Source organism: Molothrus aeneus, chromosome 5 (genome assembly GCF_037042795.1).
Source record: "Molothrus aeneus isolate 106 chromosome 5, BPBGC_Maene_1.0, whole genome shotgun sequence".
Lineage (NCBI taxonomy): Eukaryota > Metazoa > Chordata > Aves > Passeriformes > Icteridae > Molothrus > Molothrus aeneus.
In genome coordinates, this window is record NC_089650.1 from 55,922,513 (window position 1) to 55,947,594 (window position 25,082).

Genomic DNA, 25,082 nt, shown 5'->3' on the forward strand with positions numbered 1-25,082 from the left:
TGCTGAAGAATAGCACTGAAGAAAGGAAAGAAATAAAAATACAATAAAGTCATAGGTTTTAAGTAGCAAATGGCCTCGAGCAGTCCTTCCACAGCCCTAAAGTACGGGTAACTCTACTCCATGTGCTTCACATGGGTGATTGTCTCACTAAAAGCCTCCCGGGTTGGAATCTTGTGCCCCTACAGACAATGTCTCTCATTATCTTTATAGCCTTAACATTTAAAAGCTACCATTAAAGTCTAGCATTTCTTGTCTTACCTGCACAAGGCAGAGGGAACAGGTTTTCCCTTTTGTCTTTGTTGATCCTCAGAACAGACCCAAGGGAAGAGTGACACTGATCCTTTCATAATATGCTTTATCTCCCCATAATAGGAATTCACCAAGAGAAGACATAAAAAACCCAAAACCAAAGAAGACACCCGCATGTGCAAGGAGCACATTTTCAGTATGCACAACTTTTATTTTCTAGTTAATGGGTACAATCACTTTTCAAATGCAGCTTTTTAAAAGTGTAAAAAAACTTAAAATACATCTCCAAATTTGATATATGACATGCAAAGACAGAACAGTAATACTCAAAATGCATACAAAAATACCACTTTTTAATTCTACTGGAAAAAGATAAGCACATCTAGTTACACAACATAAAGATATTTTAATTAGTACAAAACTGTAGAGAATTTTAGCTTCAAAGTTGCAAAATCCATTATTTTGGTATCCTTAATTTTGATGGATACATAGAAAATTAAGCACATAACCACTGAGATAGGCATTTGAATGCATTCTGCATACTACATCTTACTCTTCTGTGCCACTGTAGGCTTTGAGAGAAATGCTGTTTTTCAGAAAACGTTTAATATTTTGTGCCTGTTAAATTAAGAACAACCATGTCTGGAAGAAATACACAGGCCAAGAATAAGTGCATTTTATCATATTTTATCACAATCCCAGATCAGATGTCCTGTTTGGAAAAAGAACTGGAAGACTGTTGAGTATTTAATTGCTTTTTAAATACCTGTACAGACAAGAACTAGAGAAAGTTCAAAAAAGAATGTAATGGCATCTCTGTCAAGTAAGAATCTATACTCAAACTTCACAGTGCAGATGTTGCCTTGAGGGAAAAAAAAAATCACCAAAACCATTTTTTTACCATCTTTCTGTCGACTGTGTCCTGCATAACAATTAGCTGAAAGCTCACTTACCAAGTAGATTATTTTACTTTTTACTTAAAATGTACATCTGTTTCAGAAAAGCAGTACAGCTTCTAAAAAACATGTCACTGGCCTTGTGCACTGGCAGCTGTTCCAGTAGTCAGGTTAACAAAGGAGCTGGGGCCTTTGTTAAGATGGGGACTTCAGGCCAGTAAGGTGGGCTGTAGTGCCAGCCTCCTGTGAGAGGCTGGCAAGGGGACAGACAGGTAGAGTTAAAAGCATGAATTGGCAAATCACAGGCTGGGCTGAAGCACTGGTGCCAATAGAAATTAATGTTTCCATCTGCAGAGGTGCAGAGTGGTCTGATTTGCCTCTTGAACACTTGCCCCATCCTCAGATGGTGGAGATGCCCACCCCACAGCCCATGTCCATTGTGAATACAATCCTGCTGTTTGCTGGCTTGGACTGGAGCACCAACCTCACCTAAATTCAAGTGTCTGTACTGAGAAACTTCACTGTTGTGAAGGCTGAAGTCTGTGCCTTAACAAGAGACTACAGATTTTAGATTGGTGCTGTTATCCATTATTTAAGATACTGTCCAACTGGCCAAAGTTTGAAGGATTTTTTTTTTCCCTGATATTAACTGAGTTCACTAGGGTCCTGAAGCCAGAATAATTTATTTAGTGCTTAGCTCTTTCACTTCCACCTGCAGCAGAAATCTCTGTTCAGTGTAATGTGAGAAAATTTCTCTGATGAAATCAAGTTAGGAGAATTAAATATACTGAAGGTAATTTTCCACATTGTTGAACCTAAAGGCATTTTATACCTATGGAAATTTCTTACACTTCAGTTTTTATCTGTTTCCTTACAACACAGGGTTTTTTCCCATTTAAAAAATAATGTAATGCTAAAAAAATTAAGGTAGCAGTCAGTTTTCCATCAAAATACATTTCTTCTTCATGAAAACTAAGAATATTAGTTAAGAATTAAAATATTGCTGCTCAAATCTTTTATCTTCTGTAAATTATTGCACTTGTGCATTATGAACTTTCATATGTCAAAGAACAGCAGCAGTTTGATGTAGACTATTAAAAGAAAAAAATCTCTATAAAAATATAACTATTCATTAAACAAAAAATACATCTATATTCTATTAAAAAACCCAAATATCAATACTAGGTCACATTCTGACTTTCTTGCTTACACTCAGTATCAGTCTGTTTTACGGATTTCATTAAGTACCCAGGGGCTAAGGTTTTCCTTAATTTATCTCATGATCTGCCTCTTGATGAAGATTATGTAACCTAGCCAAAATAATCTTCTCTGTCCCTTATTTAAGGGACAATCATTAACAGAGTGCAAGACTTGCTACAATGGGATTAATACAGATCTAATGAACCCATATCCAAGGGTCTTTAGAAACTTTTCCTATTTGAAGTATTACTGTAGTTCAGTGCTGTTTCCTGTTCATGTGACAGTTTCACCTGTCACCTCTTTCAGTGATCTAACTACCTGCAGCAATTTAAGGAATTGCTTGAAAAAAATGATCATGGTACATTTTTCAAGGCTTATCAGCACATATTCTCACACAAATGTTCTTGAATTCAAAGCCTTGGCCAGCTAGAACTCCAGCCCTTTCACTAGGCTTTGTAGAAATATTGAACAAAAGGCTTGCCATCCAAAGAATTTGGTCTCTTCCACTCTCCTGGGCCGGCCACAGAGCAGCTTTTCATCCTGTACACACTGATAAAAGTGTAGTGCAACTTCTGCCTGACTAGTCCCAAAACTGAGTACATCTTTCACAATAGTCTTCTGATTTTCTTTTTTATTAATATATATCATAGCAGAAAGTGCTTGCAGAATCAAAGTCCAGAATATTTCTGGGATAATGCTAGCTAAAATTTGGAGAGTTATAGAGATCTGTATCATTCAGACAAACAATCAGGGTTTTCTTCAAGTGCAAAGATTGGTTTCATAGCAGAAAATGCTGGTATGGACAGTACTGGTGGCTGGATATTGCTGTGCTCTCACAGGCAGGACGGTACCAGCAGTCCTTCAGGAGGCAAGTCGGCGCATAGCCTAGAGAAATGGGTTTGGAAAGGTGGAGAGAAACAGGCTCTGGTTAGTTCTCAGTATACATACACCATCTGGGAAAATTACATGTTTGTGTAAACTAAAAACACAGTGAAAGTACAAAGGAAGTAACTTCTGTAAACTGTGCAGGTTGTGCAAGAAGCTGTCTGCTGTGTTAAAAGGAGGAACAAAAGGAGAAAGTTGATCATCATTTTGGACTCTGGTGCCTCAAGCCTTACAAAGTCTTCTTTTAGGTGCCCTGCTTATATTTAGATCTACTGATAAGCCTGTGTAAGGCAAAAGTAATCCTAAAGCAAGACAGATGAGGAGATAATTAAGCAAATATAATCTACTACCATCTCAAGAAAAATGTGACTTCCTCCACCTAGTACTGACATTCGGTATCCAGAGAGAGTATGTGTTTATGGAGCAGGTACCTGCTGAGGGCCATACTCTCACAGCATGACTCAAGGCTACAGGCAGAGGGATAGACACTTTCAGTTCTGAAGTTCTTACCTCTTCCTGAACATCAAGTTCATCATCAGGCTGGCTGGCTTCTGTGAACTCTATGGGTTCTTTTGACTCCTGCATGAGTGAAATCTTGGTAGAAAGAAATTAAGAAACATGATGAGTTACATGTTGTCCATATAATTGAAATTTATTTTTTTACTCTAAAATACCTAAAATAACTTCCACATCTTAGAATAGTCTTTTGTTTACTGTTCCTTGACAAAGATGATGATTTACTTCAGCTGAGAGGAACTTAAAAATCGCAGAGCCTTTGGGCCTGTCTCTGCTCATATGACTAGTTATGGCTTTGTAACAATAATAAAGGCTATCTTTAAATTGCTGTATAGCATTATGAAAATGTTAATGTCTAGCAGAAAAATTAGTATGAAAAAGTTATAAAAATAAGAGTTCTACCCTAGTTAATTATCAGTAATATTAATTTTAATTGTTATTTATTCATAATACTGTAGTAGTGATTGCTAGGAAAGGAATTGTGGTGAAAAGAAAGGAGGACATTATAGGACCATTTTCCTAATGAGAGCTTTTTAAATGCTACAGAGCACAGCAAACCTTTAAATGCTACAGAGTGTTCTGGTTATCTGAACAAAACACAGAATACAATAATGAAATGCACAGAGAAGGGCAGCAGGAATTAACACTAGTGTGGAACAGCTTCTGTACACATCTATGCCAAGTAGAGTGAGACTATGGCTTTGATCAGAAGTCTATGGAGCGTTGGGAAAGGGAGCAGAGAATGATTATTCATTGCAGCTAACAATCCAGAAGTCCAGGAGGCCTAAACCAAGCAGGAAATATTTGTCATATAATTGAAAATTAGAGAACCCATCTCCACAGGATAGTGTCACAGGTTCCAAAAGAAGTATTACAGACACATTGAAGAAAACTCCATCTGTAGCAATTAAATATAATGTTGCAAATGCAACCTCCAGCTGATGAGGTTCTTAAGATGCCAGTAGTCAGAAATCAGAAAATGTGTCTTAGGATGAAGTGTTTTCCATATGTGCTGTTTCTCATGTTCTTTTCACTAACAAGCTCCTGGAGCTGACAGACCCTTCCTTTAATCTACAAAAATACTCATGTACTACAGAAGCTGCCTAATTTACTACACTCCCACTTTTTTTGTACTACAGTTCTAGGTCTAGTTTTCAAATGTGCCACAGAAACTTCCAGAATGAGTGCTAGATGATGGAAGGAAGGGGAATGTACTGCTGGATATCCTTACCTTCTCAAATATGGGATCCTGGTTGTCACTGTATGTCATTTGATTCCTTATGTAGAGCACTGCATCATGGACAGTCAAGAAAAATATGTCTTTTCTGACAGTGTCATCAAAGAAGGCACCCCGTTCCAGCTGAGATATAAGGTTGTCTGAATAAAAAAAAGTCATAACTTGTTTATACAATATGAAGTATTTAAGAAATAAAAGTTAAAATACATGGTTGCAACTGTCAGAAATCGAGTGAATCCAAATGAATCCCTCAATTATAGTTTAGTTTTGACTTTTACTTTCCATATCTCCTTTGCACTGCACAATTTTCTGTGTCCCAGTGGAGCCAACAATGCTTATCAGTGTTACAGTTCACATATTTATTATTGTGGATGCCACACAGACACATCTTGAGATCCCTTCTCACCTTCATTTTATATTTTGCATGAGTGAAAGTAGAAATACTTGTATATTTACCTTGATATGAAGCAAAGTATACTCTCACATCAATTCTCTCAAACTCTTTAATTATCTAAAAAAAAAAAAAGTTTGCAACAAAGACATCAATAAATAAAGTCTGTAAGGAGAAAATACATATCTGTTTGTACGTCTGTGTAATGTATAGGCACATACACTTTATTTTTTTCTGATTGTCTTCATTCCACATAGTACATTTTGTTTATTCATCATAATTAAGGTACTGCTATACTTTGCTATACTTAAAGATCCACTAGTCAGGTACCTGGTTGCTGAAGTGTCCTATCTTGAACTATGTAAGTGGAAGTACCCATTTTACATGCACAAGCATTGCTGCCAATTAAGGTTGTCATTCTGTTCTCAAAATTCAAATAATCATCTCTCCAAGGGAGACCACATGGGGCTGAGTGAGCTTTGTTTCCCTCATGTATGTGTGGTATGGTACACTCATTCACTGGCACATGCAGATTTTTTTACACAGATTTTTCCCTCATGCAGTGCACAGATGGACCTGTCCTTGGATGAAAAAGCTACATATGGAGAGAGTCATGTCAACAAACCCCATGTTCCATGTACCTAGGCAGGAGGCTGATGCAAGACACACACTGCTCCTGTATTTCATTTAGTTAAAAGGCAGGAGACTAAAATCTACCCCTGGCTCCCTGATGGCAGGCAAGTCTCTTAGATTAGTGTTTTCAGAGGTGATTATTAATTCTATTTCTGTTACTTGATAAACTTGAGTCATGGTAAAGATCTGCTTTTATAGATAGGCTAAGTAGTCCCAACTGCAAAATTATGTTACTGAAAGCATTAATCTGAACATGAGAACTATCAGAAAAAAATGAAGACTGAACAATCTGGTCCTACACACTTGTAACTGGGCACCAAAAAATAATGGAAATACTAGACCTTAATCTTTACACCTCATTTCCTTCTTCCTAGGAAGACATATAATCTCCTTATTATGTACTGTGAGTTTGAAGATTAATTAATGAATGTTGATGAAGCACTTGATACTAGCCACAGAAAATACTATAAAGAAATGAATCATTCTTCCTTCATAATTAAAATGAATGAATAAATGAAGGAATGAATAAATAAATCTTATGGCTAAAAACTGAACTGGGATGGTAAAATGAAAGTTTTACTACCTCTGTGTTGAGTGAGCATCATCTTGTGCCCAGATTAAAGCAGGAGGCATGTGGAAAGAAAATATATAACTAGAATATTTTATAACATTTGCATATAAGGGGACCACATTTTGCAGTTAATTATTTTGAGTACTTGACTATGCACCCTTCATATTGTTCTTTTAATGCATTTTTTCCCACTTTAAATACACACACCACTAATATTCTCTTTCTTGTTGATATTTTCATATTTATATTTTCATGGTATTTTTCAACAACATACTTTTTAAAACTCAGAAATTAATTTCAGCTAGCAGCTCTGGATTTACATACTACTGACTAGTTTCATTTTCACAGAACATCAGAAAAAAATGTCCTTACCGTTTTTATTGATCTCACAGCTACAATATCCAAGAAGGTTACTGCTCCAAAATCAAGAATGAGACTGTGGATGGGCACCTTGGGGATGTTTACTTTGACTGGGAGTTCTGAATTCCAGTCCACCTGGATCTCTACTTCTTTGGTGGGAACTTGAGGATCCTGGCTGTCTTCAGGTTCCTCATCAGTCTCAAAAGCTTCATTATTAATACCAGGCTCACTGATGATGCCATTCTATTGCCAGACAATATATGGAATATAGAATTTAATCATGGGTAAATTTTGGGAGTTACAGAAAATACCACCCTGTGGTACCTTCTATTGAAGGAATTGACAAGACATAGACACTTGTGACCAGTATCCCTTGCTCCCAATCCTGGTACAGTGGGTAGCATAACTAATGCCATTTTCTAAGGCAAGAAGCCATTCTCTGTGGCTGAGCAGGTCATGTATTTGTTCCCTTTTCCCTCATTCTCAGGCCCTGAAGGTCCTGTGAACCAATCAGACAAACAAAATCAATTTCTTCTTCCTCTCCCTGCCAGCCTCAAGGTTCCTGGGCACCAGGCTGATCTCTCCCTTCCTTGCTGGCCTTGAAGGTCCCAGGCATGTGGGCAACCAGGTGTAGTTGGTGACCCCATCAGAGAAAAGGGAAATGTAACACAGGAATTGCCATAACAGAGCACTCTCTATGGCAAGTCCTGTGTGGGACATTTGGACCAAAACTGCTGCCAACAGTGAGACACCCCCAGGGGCCAGGGATGCCTACACTGTCTTTTATTTTCTCTGAGTTTTGGTGACTCAACTTCTTTCATGTAGTTTTTAAATCTAGATTATAATTGTTATATTGATACATTAAACCATGTATTAATACCTCACCTGATCTGCAGGGGGTGCAGGTCGTTAGAAACTCTAAGTTAAGTTAGGGTCTAGGTGATTAAAACTGTGAGTTAAGTTGTATTATAAATTCTGTATGCTACTTATGAACTGTACTACCATGTAGTAAGTCACACTTTTCATCTCTATTTTAAAGATGAGTACAGAGTAATTCATAATTAGACCTTAACAAAAAAGCTCCATCAGTAACCCTTTGAGAAAAAATAGATATAAATAATTTTAAAAAGACCTACCTTAGTAGCTTTTAATTTTCCCTTCTTAATTAGCTTTTGTATTTTCCTCAGTGCTTTGAGTCTCTTATTATATACCTTGACTGCATCAAATCCCACCTAAAGAAAACAGACCAAAATTATTTAACTTAACTCAGTATAGTTCTGAGGAAATCTCAAGGACAGTTAAGAAGCTTCCAAACCCATAACTTCTCACTTACAGTGGATTTGAGGCTGCTTTTCAGTCCATCAATGTTAGCATAAAAAATTGGACTTGAAAACTTGAGAATCTTCACACCTTCTGGTTCTATAACCTGTAGCCAAAGAATATAAGGTTAAACAGCAAGAGCCACATTTTGACAATAAGAAGCAGTTAAACTATTTCAGCAGTTCGACTACATATCTAATTTTTAAAAATTGCATGGATTTGTTGATGATTGAGGGAGTTCTATTTTTAGAAGCTTACAGCCCCAACGTGCAAGATGGACCAACCATCTGGATGAAAAGGGTGCTGAAATTTGTTATCCTTGAATACCCCATTCCAAATTCAAGTTATGTACAATATGCAAGGCACCACCTTTTCTTACACTGATGTGTAGACTCAAGGAAAACAATTCAGCCATGACTTACATTTTTGTAGTCCTTGACCTTCTTGTAGATGTCTGTGCCAGGAATGTTTCCAAAGCCTCCCCATGAAGGACTAACAGAAGTAAGGACAGTGAAGGTAAATGTCATACATGGGCACTCACAGATTTGAAGGGATTGCTGCATACAAAGTGTCTTTGACTCCTGTAGTTTGCTTTCTAATGCCAAACCAACAGACTTGCAAAAGTGTTGAAGATATTTTGTGTCACTGTAGTGAACAGGCCTTTATAAAAACAAGGTACTTTGGTCTCAGCCTACTTAATGCACCATTTTGATTTAAGAGCTGAGTGAACAACTTGTTCAGTTGGTTTCCGAAACCAGAAGAATATTTTAAAAGCAAATAAGTTTGCTTGAAGTTTAAAAAACCAATTTTTTACACTGAAAAAAGAATTGATGGCTTTTTTTCATTTCAAATCAACTGAAATGCATTTGCATTATTTTCAGATTATGTAAATCTTTTTGTCCAACCTTTTAAATTTTTATTTTAGTCAATAACAAAACCAAAATGTTTTGCAGTCTCCAGATATATATTTAACAGCTGAAGCAAATTGTTTTGAAGTTTGTAAGGCTTCATCTTCCCTTTATATTTTGGTAACATCTGAGTTGAATTTGGGAATGCTTTTTTGAGGCTCTTCAAATTTAATTTTTTTTATAATCTACTATTGTGTAACAATTTTTACAAGGCTTTATTTTTATGCATTTGCTGACAGTGCAACTATATCTTGGTAATGCTAGTTACCATACTCTCTGAACTCCAAGCTGAAGGAAAGAAGTAATGTTGTATTTTCAGATAAAAGGTCAATGAACAAGAACAAGATGACTGAATAAGTTTCTTCAAATCCACCTTTTCTCACCACTCCACTCCCATATATTCTTTAAGCAGCAACAAATCAGCCAGACACACAATTTTTTTTCTTATTCTCATGCTTTCTCTTGCTCTTCTTTTACAGCCATTCAATCAGTCTTGTATAAGCAATAAGTGAAAAGGTTATTGGCATGTGCAACATACTGTAGTAGTATTACCTGCTGAGAGTTACTATAATGATCAATTCACTACCAAAGCCATACATCTGTTTATATGTGATCTAGAAAGTTCCTGTACCTTTTCAGAACTCAGCTATGTGGCTGCATATAAAACATATTGCTAAGTACCACCAGAGTGGCCAACATGATATGAAATACTGATCAAATAATGCAGCTTCTCTTTTATCAGTGTAATTAAATGATAGGACACAAAGAGTGTCTTGTTCTAAAAGAAACAGATTTTTTTTCATTTCAAAATTTTTGTAAACCAAAGCAGATACTCTGCCACAAATCATCTTGCATTTCAGCATATTATCTTCCTTTTTTATAATATAAAACTAAGAATTATTTCTGATTCTGTATTACTTACAACTGAACTCTCAGCACAACTGTCAGCAATCCAAACAAAAGGCCAGCAAGTAATCCCAAATCAAGTCCCAGAATGATGGATGCTATACATGTAAAAACCCAGATCATCTGGAGAAGAAATAACAAATGTAAAGTATTTTCATTTTAACATATGACTCCTAATCACACAAAAGAAACACTAGACCAGGTAATATGAGAAGCAGATTTTAACTTTGGAGCTGATTGTAGCACAGTAGCAATCTGCTGATTTCCATTCAGAAGTCTTCTTCTTCCTCCAAGATGCTTTCATCCATGATATTATTAGGCATAGTTAGCTTTTTAGGAAATAAAGGGGTTTTCAATAACAATATTTTTTAAGGATCTGATTCCTTTGGCAAAATTAAAGGAGATACAATTAAGCAATGCATTTTCTTATTTCTGATCATGGCAATCTTTGTTAATCTTTCTTAAAATTGGAAAGAGTTTTATTTTACCAAGATGTAAAATACTGTAAGGTGCCCCCCATGCAGACAGACAAGGAAGGAAGGGGATTTCTCAGTGACATTTAAGAATCAGAAAGAACTGTTGCAAAGAGAGGTATTTCATGTTAACAGGTTGATGGCACTTCTCTAAGATCTCCACTGAATATTCAGGCAGAACAGTTGAAGTGCACTCCTCAGTTCTTTCCTACATCACTGCCCATGCAGTAGACTCAATTTTTTAAAAGCTGAGTGCTTGCACTTCTCACTGAAGTCAGTGGAATCTTTTGTCTATAAATCAGTAAATGATTGACTAAAATATCTGAGATCTAAGACAGGTACTGCCCAATGACACTCACCGTAAAATAATGGGAAAAATGTCTTCCATGCAATCTTTTTCTGCCCTAAGATCCACAGTGAAGGTCTGCTCCACAGAATACACAGTGGGAGATGTAAGCAAGTACCCTGAGATATGGTTATAGTGGTTCATAAGAAAAGTCTCTTCATACACCCCTTAGCGTGCCAAATGAATCCACATCCTAGCTTGGATTAGTCTTACCACAACAAAAAACCATTTTTCCTGAGGACTATCTGAGATTATTCAGGCAAATGGGATGTTCATGTGGTACAACAGAAATATATGTACATGAATTAAGGAAAGGTCTCTGACTCTTTAATAAAGAAGATTAGCAGAATACTGACCTAAAAATGGTAATTTTTTACTGACCTCATAACATTTGCATTTTGAGGATACACATAAAAGTTTTCTGATGTTAACCCCACAAAATCCTGCTTATGTGGTAGTTAAGAGAAACTTGGATGGTATTAAAAGGTAAAAAAAACCCAAAAGTGGACAAAAACATTCAGGAGGAAAAAAAATTAGGTTACTTACAGCATCCACTTTATTCTGTCTCCATAGACGGGGAACATCAAACACTTGCATGAACATCCCTTTCAAGTTAGCTATGACTACAGCTGCCAACACAGACTGTGAAGAAAAATAATGAAAAAGTGGTATTCAGAAGCAAAGATACATATTAAGATAGTGCTCAGCATCACACACTATAAACCACAGCCCTGTCTGGAATCAGATAGCACAGTTTAAAGTGGGATATTAATCTTGCCCATCATAGCTGAACATTTGGATCTGATGTGGCTGTGCTGCAGAAGAGTACAGTACCTTTTGTAAGGGCTCTAGCAATTTCCCCAGGGCAACAATAGAAATCAAAACGATCCCAGCTGAGATTATACCAGCAACCTGCAAAGAACAGTGTTTATAGGAAATGAACTTACTATGGTTCTATCATCTGATTCTAGGATTACAAAGAGAAAACTACAAACAGTTGCACATTACATTTCTTTAGGAACAGGAGACCTGCCAAAGTGCCATTATGTTTAGGCATATGTGGGCAACCATTATTCACTTCAGCTAACACAGAGGGAATTCAATTAAGCAGGAAGTCTAAACAAACACAGGGTAGTAGCTCTTGAGGGGTTATGTTACAAAGACAGATGAATGGGGCAGTCTGTGTGTAAGCTGGAAAAGGAGCTGCTGGATAACCTGTAGTTTTTCACTATTAAGAACCACACAGCTATAGTTTGGTAGAACAAAGTAATTTACTCATCATGATGAAGATGTTCCATAGCTGATGGTGAATGGCAAATGGCAGAGCTGCTCAGGCCAGCATACGGCAGTTTAAAGATATCATAGCCAGCTGGGAGAGATTTCCTCCCACATCCTACTGTGATAAATTCAGTCCTTTAATTGGAAATGAAATTCTGGGGGACTAGAGTTAAAAGATCTCTGACCCCTAAGGTAACTCATGCTATGTAAAACTTGATTGCCCTCTTCTGGCAGAGCTACAAAAATGATTCACTACTAGAGCCGTGGCTTTCCATGTGCCAGCAACGCAATCATTTTAGGACTATTTTCATCTCACAGCGAAATCTGTGCACTACACAAAATTAAATTTACCTCTGCACAGTACTAATAAGAAGAGGCCATTACCTGAGTCTTTCCACCAGTACTTTCTTGGACTGCAGTCCGTGAAAGAGCAGTAGTTGCAACAAAACAAGAAAAGGCACCTGAAAAAATGTTGCTGAACCCAAAGGCAATAAATTCCTGAAAGATAATTGGATAATGCTGTAAATAAAGATGCCTGAAGACAGTTTTTCAATGGAGAAAGACAGCAGCAGCTTCTGCAGTAGTTGATAAAGTAGGTAGCACAATAATATTATGAAAAGTATGAACTAGTTATAGCTGTTAAATGTTTACACAAGTGCCTCTTGTGCCAGTGCAGCTACCTCTGTTTGGAAACCAACACAAAGAAGATGGTTTACTCCCCCTGAAGTGGACATACTCATCTGAGTAAAAGGTGTTTAAAACTTTCATCAATGTTATCAAACCTAACATTTCTAAGAATTACACTGGAATAATTGAATCAAGAAATGAGTACTAGAATAAATTTAACTTCCAGGTATCATAAGCTAAACAAGTTTATTGTACTAAACTCAGTACAATAGTCTGAGTTTAGACAAGACTTTAACTAATGCAAAGCACTGTATTATTAGTAGAACTGTTAAGGAACTTTGCAATAATGCACAATTTCACTGAAAACTTCTAGTTTGCTAAGTCAGAAATTTTTCACTCTAAGCATCCCAATGAACTCACACTGAGTCCGAGGCAGCACTCTCATAGATTTGCCCCAGGGTCACTGAAGCCAGCACCTACTGATGCTGGTTTTTCTGCTCAAGTGACAAGGACCCTGGAAGCTTTATGTCCTGGGATCTGGGCCATTCCTCTGCTGGGAAATCAAGAATTTGGGAGCTGTGTGCAACCAACCCCACATAATTGACAGAAACCTTGTTTTCACCAAGCTGACACAGGCACAAGAGCTTTTCACTCACTGCAAACTTTTTAAAATATAATCTAAAATTTGATTTTGGCTGTCTCCCTTCTTTTGTACAAAACTAAATTTCCTGTAAATTTTCATTTAGCTCCAACCACAAGAGCAGTAACAGACAAATGATTCATGACTATTCCCATGTAACCACTGTGATTGATGAGAAAATATTGGAGGTATTGTTCCTAGTGTTCTTAGGTGTTAATGATCGGGATCTATGAAGATAATGTAGACATTGGTAGATAATAGTATCAACCTGTCCTTCAAAATTATTTTACTACCTGCTTTTATGATGTTATTTTAACTTCTCCAGATCAACTAAACTATTTGCTCATCATCCTGGGCTGCATTTAACCTTTGCTACATGTAAAATTCATAACATAGTACTGAAAGGAAGGCACTCTGCTTTTATAAACTGATTCTTCTACTACAATATTTAATCAGTATCTTTGAAGCACACCACTGCTGGCAGAACAACGTATTCAACAACAGAACAGCATAAACAGCACTTCTAGGATTATGTATTATGCTTTGAGATTTATTAAACTGAAAGTTGGTGCATTTTTGTCACCTTTAAGACCAAGTGTTACCAGATATGACCTTTGAGGATTGTAAACTGACAAACAGAAGCATAATTTACTTATATACAGCAAAGCAGAGTTTCTAAAGTCAAACTTTATGTAATCCATTAGGACTAAAATAAAGGATTCAATAAACAAAATACTCATCTATTGGTTGTAGTGCAGGCATTTTCTAATATGCTCAAAGGATAAAATTAAAAATTAGCCTAGATGCAGGATGAGGAAGCTTTCTGACATTTTAATTCCTCACCACGGGCGAGCAACATAACCCCCAGTGAAGACATTGAACAAATGCAGGAATCCTGTAAGAGCTTGTGATGCACAGCTCATGGCACATTCTAGCTCTGTGCCCCTAGAAACCAATGCTTAAAGCAGTTCAGCCACTTAGTGCACACAGCTACTCCAGCATGTTCATATGCTGGTAGGCACTTGTGTGTAACTTGTGTGAAGCTGCAGGACTGATCTGTTAGGTTACAAGTGCAGTTATATTGATGTTACTGGAGTCATGCTGAGAAGTACAATCATTTATTAACTGTAAAGTTCAGCTGATTCAAATCCTGCATGAAGTCTAAGCCTAAATAAAGCTGTCCAGAGCAACTTCTTAGCTTGACATTGCCTTCATCTGCCCAAGCAACCCACCTCAAAATATGCCTTACAAGTGGAAATGGAAAGTAGGTTGCTAGGCCATGTCAACTTGACATCACCAGAAAATTCTCCTATACAGTGCTCAGCCCTTTCAGAGCTACTGCAGTCACTAGACCAATAAAGAAGGAATGAAACAGCGTGAAAAGCCCATTCTGCAGCTGGATCTGGCTCATCTCTATGTGGCCATTTCAGCTATTTTTTTTTTCCAAGAGTTGAAAGGATTTCTCCTGTCAGACTTTAGCGCTTGTCTGAAAAATGTGTGTGAATGGTGTTTCTTTCATTTGGCTATATAAGTCAGCATGTTTTACATTATAAACATCACTATGTTTATAAACTATTTTGGTTATACATACCTGGTTTCCATCAATAGCATAGTCATACTTGGTTGCATATACCTTCCCCACAGACACAGCAATAGCATAAGCAACGATAGCAATGGAAAAGGAGGCTGCAATCATCTGGGAAAACAGGCTGACATTTGGAGGCTCAGGAGGCAAAAACCTAGCATTTAGAAAATATATTGGTGTTACAACTTTGATTGAATTCCATTCTTACCAGAACTGTCAAGGAGTTTGAGGCAGAGGCATACAGGTTGCTTATAATATGAAGTGTAATGTTTCAAGTTAATAAAAAGGTGGAAACAGCCCATTGACATACAGAACACGCTTATCTAGCTCACCCCAGCCCAAATCCTGATGGTATTAGTCAGCAACAAAGTCCCCATTGTTCTCAGCATGACTGAGATTTGGCCTTATGATAGCAAAGTGAAAAACTACATTTTTTGAAGCATCGAATAAAGAATGTATTGAATAGTGTGATGAATTATATAAATATGTTAATGCCACTTCATACTATTGTTAACATACTTCTTCAGTAAGATCTCAGAAGCATTTTATCCCCTACTGTGTTTCCACAAATTTTAATTAATTAAGCCCTGAATACTAAATGGAATGTGAAGGTTACTACTGTGAAGTGCTCTGAATCTTTCAAGTGGAAGTCTCTACGAGTGTAATCCTCAACATCCTTGTTCCTATGAGTATGGAAGTGACAAAGTTGCTTGGGATAACAGTAGCAGCAGGATTATGAACTGCAGTGGGATAACTCAGGATTACAGAAATTAAATCTATGCAGAATTTCTTTATTAAAAATTATTATTTTTTAAAACCATTTTCCACAGTCCCATAGTCACTTCATGAACAGGAAGTAATTAATTTTCAGATGGACTTCATGAATTAGACAGACATTCCTAAGCCCACTTTACAGAAGGAAAGCTGGGCAACACACTTGGGTGGCATAACTGATAGAGCCAGAAGTAAAACTCAGAAAATTTCCAGATCTGAGTTCTAAACTCAGGTTACAGCTCTCAATGTTTCTTTTATGCATTTTCTCTTACTACAGTCATTTTTAGCCAATTAAAATAATACCTTTTCCCCACAAAACAAAAAAACTCACCCTCTTGGAATGCTCTTAACAATGCCTGCATTGTATTTTTTTTCCAAGTCAGCAGCATAGGAAATGCCAGTGGCTACTATTGTCTGTAATAAGATAAAACAACAGTTTTAAGACTTAAAAAGAGCTCCTGTCTTCCTGTACCTAGACCCATCAATTTTATCTGTTTTCAGCTTTTGTTAAGCCCCCTTGCTTACCACAATAACTTCTATTGGGATAGGTATAGGTATCTTGTGTTTGAACCGATCATTTATTTCTTTAACTACCATGCAGACAAAAATGGTGAGGAGTCCAGCAATAAGATCTGCAATGTTGGTGGTCCCAATTTTTTCAAATGTTTCAACAAGAGTCTGAAAAACAAAAATGACAGCATAAAACATGCCCATGTCCATTTGAAGGATGTGCAAATACTCATGACATGATCCAGATGCATAGGGTTTTGGAAAGGCCAAGTAACTTCATTCAAGCCTAGAGAAGCCTTAGGAAAATGTATTGTCAAGGTGCTATCAGTAAATGGATTTAATAGTGAATTTAATGGGAAAAGCATAACTGCAAGAATTGTCCACACAGGGGGCTTCTGCTTCCCAATTTTAGTCAATTAATACTAAGTAAAAAGAGCTAACTCTCTAACTGTGTTTTACCTCTACCTGTATCAGAGAAAGGAAGGGAAGATCTGGAGCTTCTTCACTTTGACAAATAGCAAGGGAGATCCTCATTTTTCTAAAGAGAGCTAGCAGACCCACAGGCAAAGCTCTGGTTCACTTCATGCCCAGTTCATGTGGTCTGTGCATTACTTGTTTCCTATTTTGACTGCTGACAAACAGAGAATGAGTGTGAACACACAGGTCATACCAGGCTGTGGAGAATCCTGCACTTCAGAAAAGCAGCCACTAAACCTCACTCTACAGTAAATTAACCCTCCCAGCAGAGTTTAGCCCCAGACTGGAGCACTCAAACTGGGCTGCAATAGGCTGCTCCCTTCTCTACCCTTCCTGTGCCCTTGCTTGATCCTCTTGTTTATTACAAGTTATTGTACAGAGAAAACATGAAGGGATGATAACAGAAAGTCACAAATATTACTCTCTCCCACTCCTAACCATCAGGGTAGTTCTCACTTGCCTCCTGTCTCCAAGAAAATGTAATTATCCCATGCATAGTGAAGTAGCTGTAGCAGAACCATCTGGTAGAAAAGGGGCTAGAAACAGACTCCTTGCATCCTGGTTAGCTCTCCCAGTAATGAGCTTTTGGTATAAACATAAGAGGAGGTTTGCAGCAGCAGCACTCCCACCCTTCTGAACAGACATTGGTTTGGAAATACAACATCTAAGTGCTTAATTGACTATGTTTCCTAAGGTAAAGAAGCCTTCCTGAAACACTGAATCAGACGCCCTCCGTTGGCTGACTGAAGCCATTTCTTGCCCATTCTTCTGTTTACCACAGATCCCATGAGAATGGCTGAGCACCTCTTGCACTGCTTCACTCCACAGGGAAACAGTAAATTCCTAACTTTGGCTGCAGATTCTGCTAATGTTGGATGCTTGGTGTTGCAGTTTTTTAAACACTACTGAAGCAAGTCCAAAACTTGCTGAAGCAGACCCAGCAAATCACTGGTTGAGCAGACCAGAAATAACAATTTCTTTGCTCTACATGCACCTGCAAAGACATTCACCTGGCTCACCTGCAAGAACACAGAAGCTTTGAACTTTAACCTAAAAAGTCAGCATCCCACTCAGCCTTGCTGGAGCTGGAAGAACCATGCAGTCCTCTCAAAAATTGTATTCTACTAAATTATACCATTCATTCAATAAACAAACAGATGGAAAAAAATGCTGGATTAACAAGTCCATCATTCTGCCAGGTCTGCTGTAAGGTATATTATACAGTAAGTACTCATCTAACTTTCCTTGTTCTGAGGGGAAGAGTTTTCATTAGTTCTGAAAAGGCCTGTTAAGAAAATAATTTTTTACCCCCACAAATAATCCTCCAGATCCCTTTTTAATTTTTTACCTTGCTGTTTATAGTTATATTCATCCTATTATTGTTAATCTAGATGTCTGCTGTATTTTTCCTAGTCTGGTTGCTAGAACTGGCAGGTAAAATCTCCAAATACTTTTTTTTCCCCCCTAAAACAGCCTCATTTAGAAATCTGCTATTCTAATATGAAGTGCTATGGAACATCTAAAATACTGTGAACCTGGATAGTTTCATGCTGAAGTCAGTGACACTACTCTGAATAATTTTCCTGGGAAAGGATACTATTCTGTAGTACAAGACCTCTAGGAATTCAGTATTTCTGTAATGCAGCCAAAACATTTCTCCATTTGAGCATTTTCTAAAAGATCAACAAATGGAGTTGTAAGAGTAACAATCAGCCTCAGATTTGCTAACCAGTAGATACCTGGCCAAAGGGTGGGAATCTGTATCCTTTAGGAATTCACATGCATGGCTACAGTGGGAAATGGAGAACAATGCCTTTTACCACAGTGACCTGCTGGTTTAAGTGTAAAGAGCTTTGGGAGATGACCTGATAGGGTTAATAAATGATCAAATGTCCTTCACAATAAGTGAGAAAGCAAGGGATGGGACAAACTGTAGTCTCCAGAAGTGAAGAACTGTTTTGCTTGGCATTTAAACTTCATATGAAAAAGTGCTCTGTCTGAAAAAGACTTCAAGATGGCAATTTCTGTCTGAGGAACCCCAAAGGCAGCTATTTAGAGCCCCACAGCTAAAAATAAACAGCTGCAGATCTTCATGAAAGGGAGAACTAAAGGAATGCCCTATACTTACTACCATATATATGAACCATCTCTGTGTGAAATGGAAGCAGAAGATAAGCAATTATATAATAACACCCGTCATAAAACCAAAGCAGATTAGAAGGGCATACTTACATATATTATGGAAAGGACACCATTATAATTTTTAGTTGAAACATTCAGAACTATTTTCAGTTGTGACACAAGCACTTGAAAAGCAGCTGCAGTTGTGAATCCCCCAACTAATGGATCTGCAAGGTACCTCACAATGAAACCAATCTGGAGAACTCCAAATATAACCTGGAAAAATTATGAAGAATAACAGCTTGTTAAATAACAAAAAGGTACACTTTTATTTGGAGATTTCTTACGCTTTGTTTTCTCTCTTTGTTGATGCAGAGTCTTAGGACCATATTTCCCCCATTTCAGCTTAGTGTAGCTTAGTATTGTCCATCCAAGGAAATAAAGGAGACCTGAAGCAATGTGTGAAAGGAAGCCCCAGGATATGCACCATTGTACTCTGTTTCATGCAGGTCTTCTGGTCTGCAAGGCAGGGCTATTCTGCTCTCTGTGCTCCCAGTCATGCTGTCAGAGACTCCACACAGGATATGAAGCTCTTAAAAGTTTGTGATAACTTTCCTTCATTTTTGTGTTTTACTACATGAAAATATCTGACTGCTGTAGTAGGCATTTTTCTGCCATTAACATTAAAGCAGTGTCAACCTTGTGTCTTCAAGTCAACTATTTTACCTGTAAAATTCCAACCAGGAATGTGAGAGTGCTTGCAATCAGCACTCTCTGTGCATCTCTGGACTCAGTGTCTATCAGTGCCCCTGTGACATTAGTCCCTGTAGCATTACTGCCTTCTATGAGAAAATTCTCATCCGGAGCCATGCTCAATACAACAGATCCCACCATCAAACTGACCACTGGGAATGGACCTGTAATGACAAACAGAGCACACTGAACTTTAACACATATTGAAAAAAGCCAACATTTATCAGACTAGACAAGGAACTCTACGTCAAAAAAATAATGTAATATTGTAATTGGGGTACATTGGTAGTATTAGGGGGCCAAGAGCCACAGGCACTGCATACATGAGACAAAAATACTGCACCTTCTTTAAATACTGCTCCTCCTTTAAATAACTTGTGTTGTACATACTGATACAAGTGCAGTTTCATGCTTTCCTTGAGCCAATTTAGGACTGTACCAAGGCCAAAAGTGGCAACATGTTCAACACACTCCAACTATCTCCCTTGTATCTGCATCATAACCAGACAATACAGATAACCGATCCAGGTGAAAGCAACAATTATTTCTTTGAATTTTAGGGTTTCTTTGTTTGCTTGTGATTTTTTTTCTTGGTTGTTTTTTTGATTTTTTTGTCATGGTTAGTTTTCAGCTGATCCAGCACACCACATGAGCAGGGTTCCCAACAACACACATGTGGCAGGAACATGATCCAATGGGTAGGACTACATCTTTGGCAGTATTGTGCTATTATATTGGCTAAAGATGACTGAAACTATACTTTGGGCAAGATACAGAGAAAGTGATCATTGTGTCAGCAAAACACAATCTAAAAGTAATCGCATTTGTTGCAGTTATTTACTAAAATTATGAAGAAAAGGAAAATGTCACAAAATGTCTTAAAGAAGGTTAAGTTAATTTTATAGATACCTTAAAGGACACTTCACGAATAAGAGCATTGGGAAAAGCATAAAAAAAGGAATGTTTGATAATCTAGAAAGTAGGAATGCCACCATAAGTTGACATAACAAGACAGATCTGGATAGCAAATGTGAGCTGCTTGGTAGGGTAGGAAGAGGCTAACAAAGTTGAGAAAACATACAAAGACTTTTGATGCAGCAGAGAAGAAAGCCGATGAAAAAGTGTAGTATCATGCCAAAGCTCTGGGAGGGGAAAACAATGTGTTCTTGATAGATAGGAACAAGAAAAGATTAGATTTTACTAGAATGAAGGCACTTCAGTGATCAAGCTGTAAGAAGAATTTTAAGTGTGAGAACTGACAGGAAACAAACCTCATATTCTAAAGAAAGTATTCAGAAAGAATCAACAGAGTTTACCCATAGCCTTGATGTGAGGCCCTACAGTGAGGCTGGAGTGGATACACAAGTTCTGGGTCTCCATGACAGGCAAGAAGATACTGTCCACAGTAATGAAAAAAGGATGCAGAAAATAAGGCTTGTAGAGAAGACTGAAACAGCTCTGTTTTAGCCATCTTGAGCTTTAGCTGATAGACAAAATGTTTGTCATTCATACTGCCTACTGAGGCCTTGAGCTTGTAATTTCTTGCATAGAGTGTAGCCAAAGACAAGATTTAAACTTCAGCACAAATTCAAGCAAAAAGCAGTGGCATACCTAAAGTTAGCTATTATGAACAATTGCCTGTATAAAGAAGAAATAAGCCTTAATTTCCGGAGATCCACCAATGTTAATATTCACCATAGCCAATTTGTTTCAGAAAGTAGTTATATTGTATGAAATATGAATGTCTGCAGTAAGGATTAACACTGAAATAGATAATTCACTGTAACTTGAACACATGCAGTTACCAACTGAGATGTGCCTTGATGTTCCCAGGAAAAAGTATGTCAGGATGGGGAAAAAAGCAGAATAGAGACCAAATCCAACAGGGACTGCAACCAGCAAAGCATATGCCAAACCTGAAATGATAGATCATCAAAATATCATATTTAAAATCTCTCAGCAATCTACTATCTTGTCTAGATTAGTCTTTCAGAAAGATTTACTGCTGTGGTGCAGATGCAATTTAGAATATGTTTTGTCTTGTAAGTCAGTCGCAGGCACACCTGTGAGTGAGTATCAATGACTGTAATTGACTGTACATCCCATGCTGGTAGCTGAGTACTGAAAGATGTTCCCATGTTTGCATAGGGAGCCCAATACACAGGCTGAGACAGAAACCTAAGTGGATAACATTGCTGCAAGTGTGTGCTTCTTAAAAGAAAAGGAGGATGTGTGAAGGTTCTAGTTTCAGACAGAAATTTCAAGCACAAGTCTCTGAGTTATTGCACAACAAATACGCTTCGGTATCTTCAGCTCTTGTGAAAATAGAGCCACTTCTTTTCCCAGTAAAAACTAATCTATCAATAGCAAGTCACATAAATTTGAGAGTCTTGGTACTTCTTCCTTTGCATACCTGTGCAAGCTGTCAAATACAGCAAGCAATAAAAAAAAATTGCTTTCAAAATCATATCCCAGTTAGCCAGAGTTCTCCTTCAAAGATTCTCCAAAACCTGTGAGAGAATGACAAGTCCTGAAGTGCTGGTCATACTACTGAGACTGACTGAAGGACTGCAAGCAACACATTTAGTTGCTGGGAATTAGGGACTTCAGGGACCTCAAGATCCCAGCATTTTTTTGCAAATATTTTGGCCAATTTTTCCTGTAATTCATGTTCTAAAATTTCAGGGTGTTTTTTTTTTTTTTTTTTTTTAATTATAGCTAGGTGTAGATTTGCATTAATTTGGGTTTTTCCATTTTTTTCTACTTTTTTTTTTTTAATGCACAGGTGGGAGACCAGACAGTATATTTAAAAATTGGTTTTACAAGTAGATTCTATTTAGGATAAAATAAGAGCACTGAAAAAAAAAAATAAGGAGGTTATAGTATGAGCACAATAGGTGCTATAAGTAATATGAAAGTTCTATCTAGCCCTTCCTTTTTAAAAGGCACAGAGATCCTGTAACTGTGCCATTACCTTCAGCAAGGATCTTCCAGCTCTGACACTTTTCTTTGGGAAAGAATCACTTTCTTTATTTCTCAGGTCAGCCCCAGCCTGGGGCAGAAGTTTGTAATGCTTTTTTCCTGCCAGTCTCTGCCTTCCTAGCATGCTCCAAGGGAACAGACAGGAGAGAATACTTGTGTCTAATCGGGAATGCGTAAACTGCTTTCTTTGTTCCCATGTAAATCTTTGTCCTCTTCCGCAAACACTGAATTTCCATTCAGGGAAAGTGTGGGGTTCACACAGCTAGTTTTGCCTGCTGCAGTCCCGAAAAAAAATGAAAATAGTGTAAGAACTTTACTGAGATTAAATTACTGGATGTATCAGGGTTATAGTCAGTCTTGTCTTAGGCGGATGCTGCCTCAGGCAGGTTGGTTCTGCCCCCTGAGTCTTCCTTAAGTAGCTTATTTGAACTAATTTCTGCTTATTTCTGACACTTTCCTATTTATTCATCTACTGAAGCTTTACTAACAAATGGAATAAGGAAGTAAGGAAAACTTAATATTGCAAGCCATGTACTCTAAATATCCACAAAGTTTAATTTTTTAAATAATCTGAATACATCACCACCTCCTTGATGGTTGTCTTCTGCAGAGACCTGAACAACCTTATGTGAAAAATTTTAAAGAGGATTAGATATTAGGGTTGCATTATTTTAGGGGAATAACTAGATTTTTGTAGGCAGTTGCAGAAGAACTATAGGCTTAGACAACCAAGAAAGAGAAATAAGACCACACAACCTATCTGATTTATCACAATGTAATTAAAATTTTAAATATAAAAATAAATACTCTTTGAGTAAAATGCCTGGAAAAAAAGTTAAATACATCCTTGTAGCACACCACAGGAAATTTAAATCTTCTAGCCAAGGAAAGAAAAAGGAATAAATTAAAACCATAAATTATTTATTGCAAAATAATACCGAATATCTAGTATTAAATAACAAGCCTCAGATTTGTAATTCCATCTGCAAAACGTTCTGGTGTTCAGCCGGCTCCCTTATGGGGACGCCCCGGGGAGCGGAGCGCGGGCGTGCCTGGCTTTACCTTGCAGGGTGGCGACGAGGCCGGTGCTGAGCCCCGAGATGATGTCGCTGATCAGCCACTCTTTCACCCGGTAGTTGGGCAGCCACTCCAGGATGGGCAGAAAGGACTTGGCAATCTGAAAGGCCCTTTTCCTTGAACATCTGCGAGAAAACAAGTGATGAACACACCCCACGGAGCCGCAACTGGAGCGCCCCAAGAACCCCAAAGTGACGGAGAGCTGAGCTGATGCACATTTAAATTTAAGGGGCAGTGGCTGTCACAGCCCTGTCTGCCAGACCGGGACGGGGCACGTAGTGGTGTCAAAAGCGCGCCCTGGGCAGTGCGATACGCAGGGGAGCAGGGATGTGTCCGGCGTGAGGGGCAGGGGAGCAGGGATGTGTCCGGCGTGTGGGGCTCTCCATGCCTCGGCGGGTGGAGTTTGCGGGCGCCGGGACAGCGCGCCCCCGGCTCCCTCCCGCCGCCCGGACCCACCTGCAGGCCGCCTGCGCCCGCTCGCGGAGCGTGGGCGGCAGCGGCGGCCGCCGCTCGTTCTCCTCCTGGAAGCCGGGCTCGCTGTAGATGGGCCGCGCCACCACGTAGTGGCTGAGCTCGGCCAGCGGCTCGCTCGCCCGCCCGCCCGCGGCCATGGCCCCGCCTGAGCCGGCGAGCGCGGCCCCCCCTGCCGGCCCCGCTGCCGCGCCCGCGGCCCCGCAGCGCTGTCCGCGTCCTGAACCGCGGCTCTGCCTGCGCCCGCTCCCCGGCCTGGCGCAGGGCGAGGCGGCCCCGCCGCAGCCGCATTTATACGGCCGCCCACGGCCCGACGCTTTATTTACGGGGAAACAGAGAGACCCGGCTCCGGGCCGGCCCGGGCGACGCCTCCGTGCGCCCTCCCCCCGGTGCCCCCTGGTCAGCCCCGCTCCGGCCGGCGCTCCCGAGCGACCGCCCCGACAGCGCCCGTGCCCTCGGGCGGGGGCTGCACTTCAAAGGCGGCGGCCCGCGGGAATGGCTCCGGGGGTGCGGAGCGGGGCTGGCCGCACGCACACGAACCCGCCGGCAGGTGATGATGGCCTCGGCCCCTCAGCAGCTGCCCCCCAGGAGCCACCTGCCCGCCGGCGGCCGCCGAAGTGCTCGTTGTTAAGGCGAGCCTGGGGGAGTGAGATAGGACCAGCCACTCTCGCACACTGCTTGGCTCGCACGGAAGCCTCCTTGGAGTTCCCAAAGCCTTGCTGTGTCCCACGACCCAAGGTTTGGGAGTCGTCTCCATGCATAGATGTAAATGCCTAACAAACAGCACCTTCTCTCCAAACCACCCCGACCTTACGCTGCAGCCTCGGTGGGAAGAAGTGGCTCAGGCCCCACAGGCTTTTTTTGCCACACCTGAAAGGAGAGAAGGTGGCCCAAGG

The 25,082-nt window shown here is 39.2% G+C and overlaps 1 protein-coding gene across 1 annotated transcript; it reads right to left on the minus strand.

The window, feature by feature from the left end:
- Positions 1-426: 426 nt before the first annotated feature.
- Positions 427-24,326, minus strand: SLC26A4 (solute carrier family 26 member 4). The gene is made up of 20 exons (XM_066550808.1): positions 24,172-24,326; positions 23,701-23,840; positions 21,462-21,572; positions 19,630-19,820; positions 19,015-19,179; positions 16,321-16,473; positions 16,127-16,209; positions 15,028-15,175; positions 12,554-12,667; positions 11,726-11,803; positions 11,438-11,533; positions 10,089-10,195; positions 8,681-8,750; positions 8,272-8,364; positions 8,075-8,170; positions 6,951-7,181; positions 5,440-5,494; positions 4,978-5,123; positions 3,741-3,824; positions 427-3,230 (listed from the first exon to the last, which is right to left on the minus strand). The coding sequence occupies exons 1-20, from the start codon at positions 24,324-24,326 to the stop codon at positions 3,207-3,209; spliced, it is 2,340 nt and encodes a 779-aa protein (XP_066406905.1). The 3' UTR covers positions 427-3,206.
- Positions 24,327-25,082: the final 756 nt, after the last annotated feature.

Coding starts and splice junctions, on each gene's coding strand:
- SLC26A4 (XM_066550808.1), bottom strand. CDS start 24,326: ATGGCCGCGGGCGGGCGGGCGAGCGAGCCGCTGGCCGAGCTCAGCCAC. Junction 11,804..12,553: donor GTACTGGTGGAAAGACTCAG/GTAATGGCCTCT, acceptor TGTTCTTTGCAG/GTTGCTGGTATAATCTCAGC. Junction 8,365..8,680: donor AGGTCAAGGACTACAAAAAT/GTAAGTCATGGC, acceptor CTTTGGCTACAG/GTTATAGAACCAGAAGGTGT.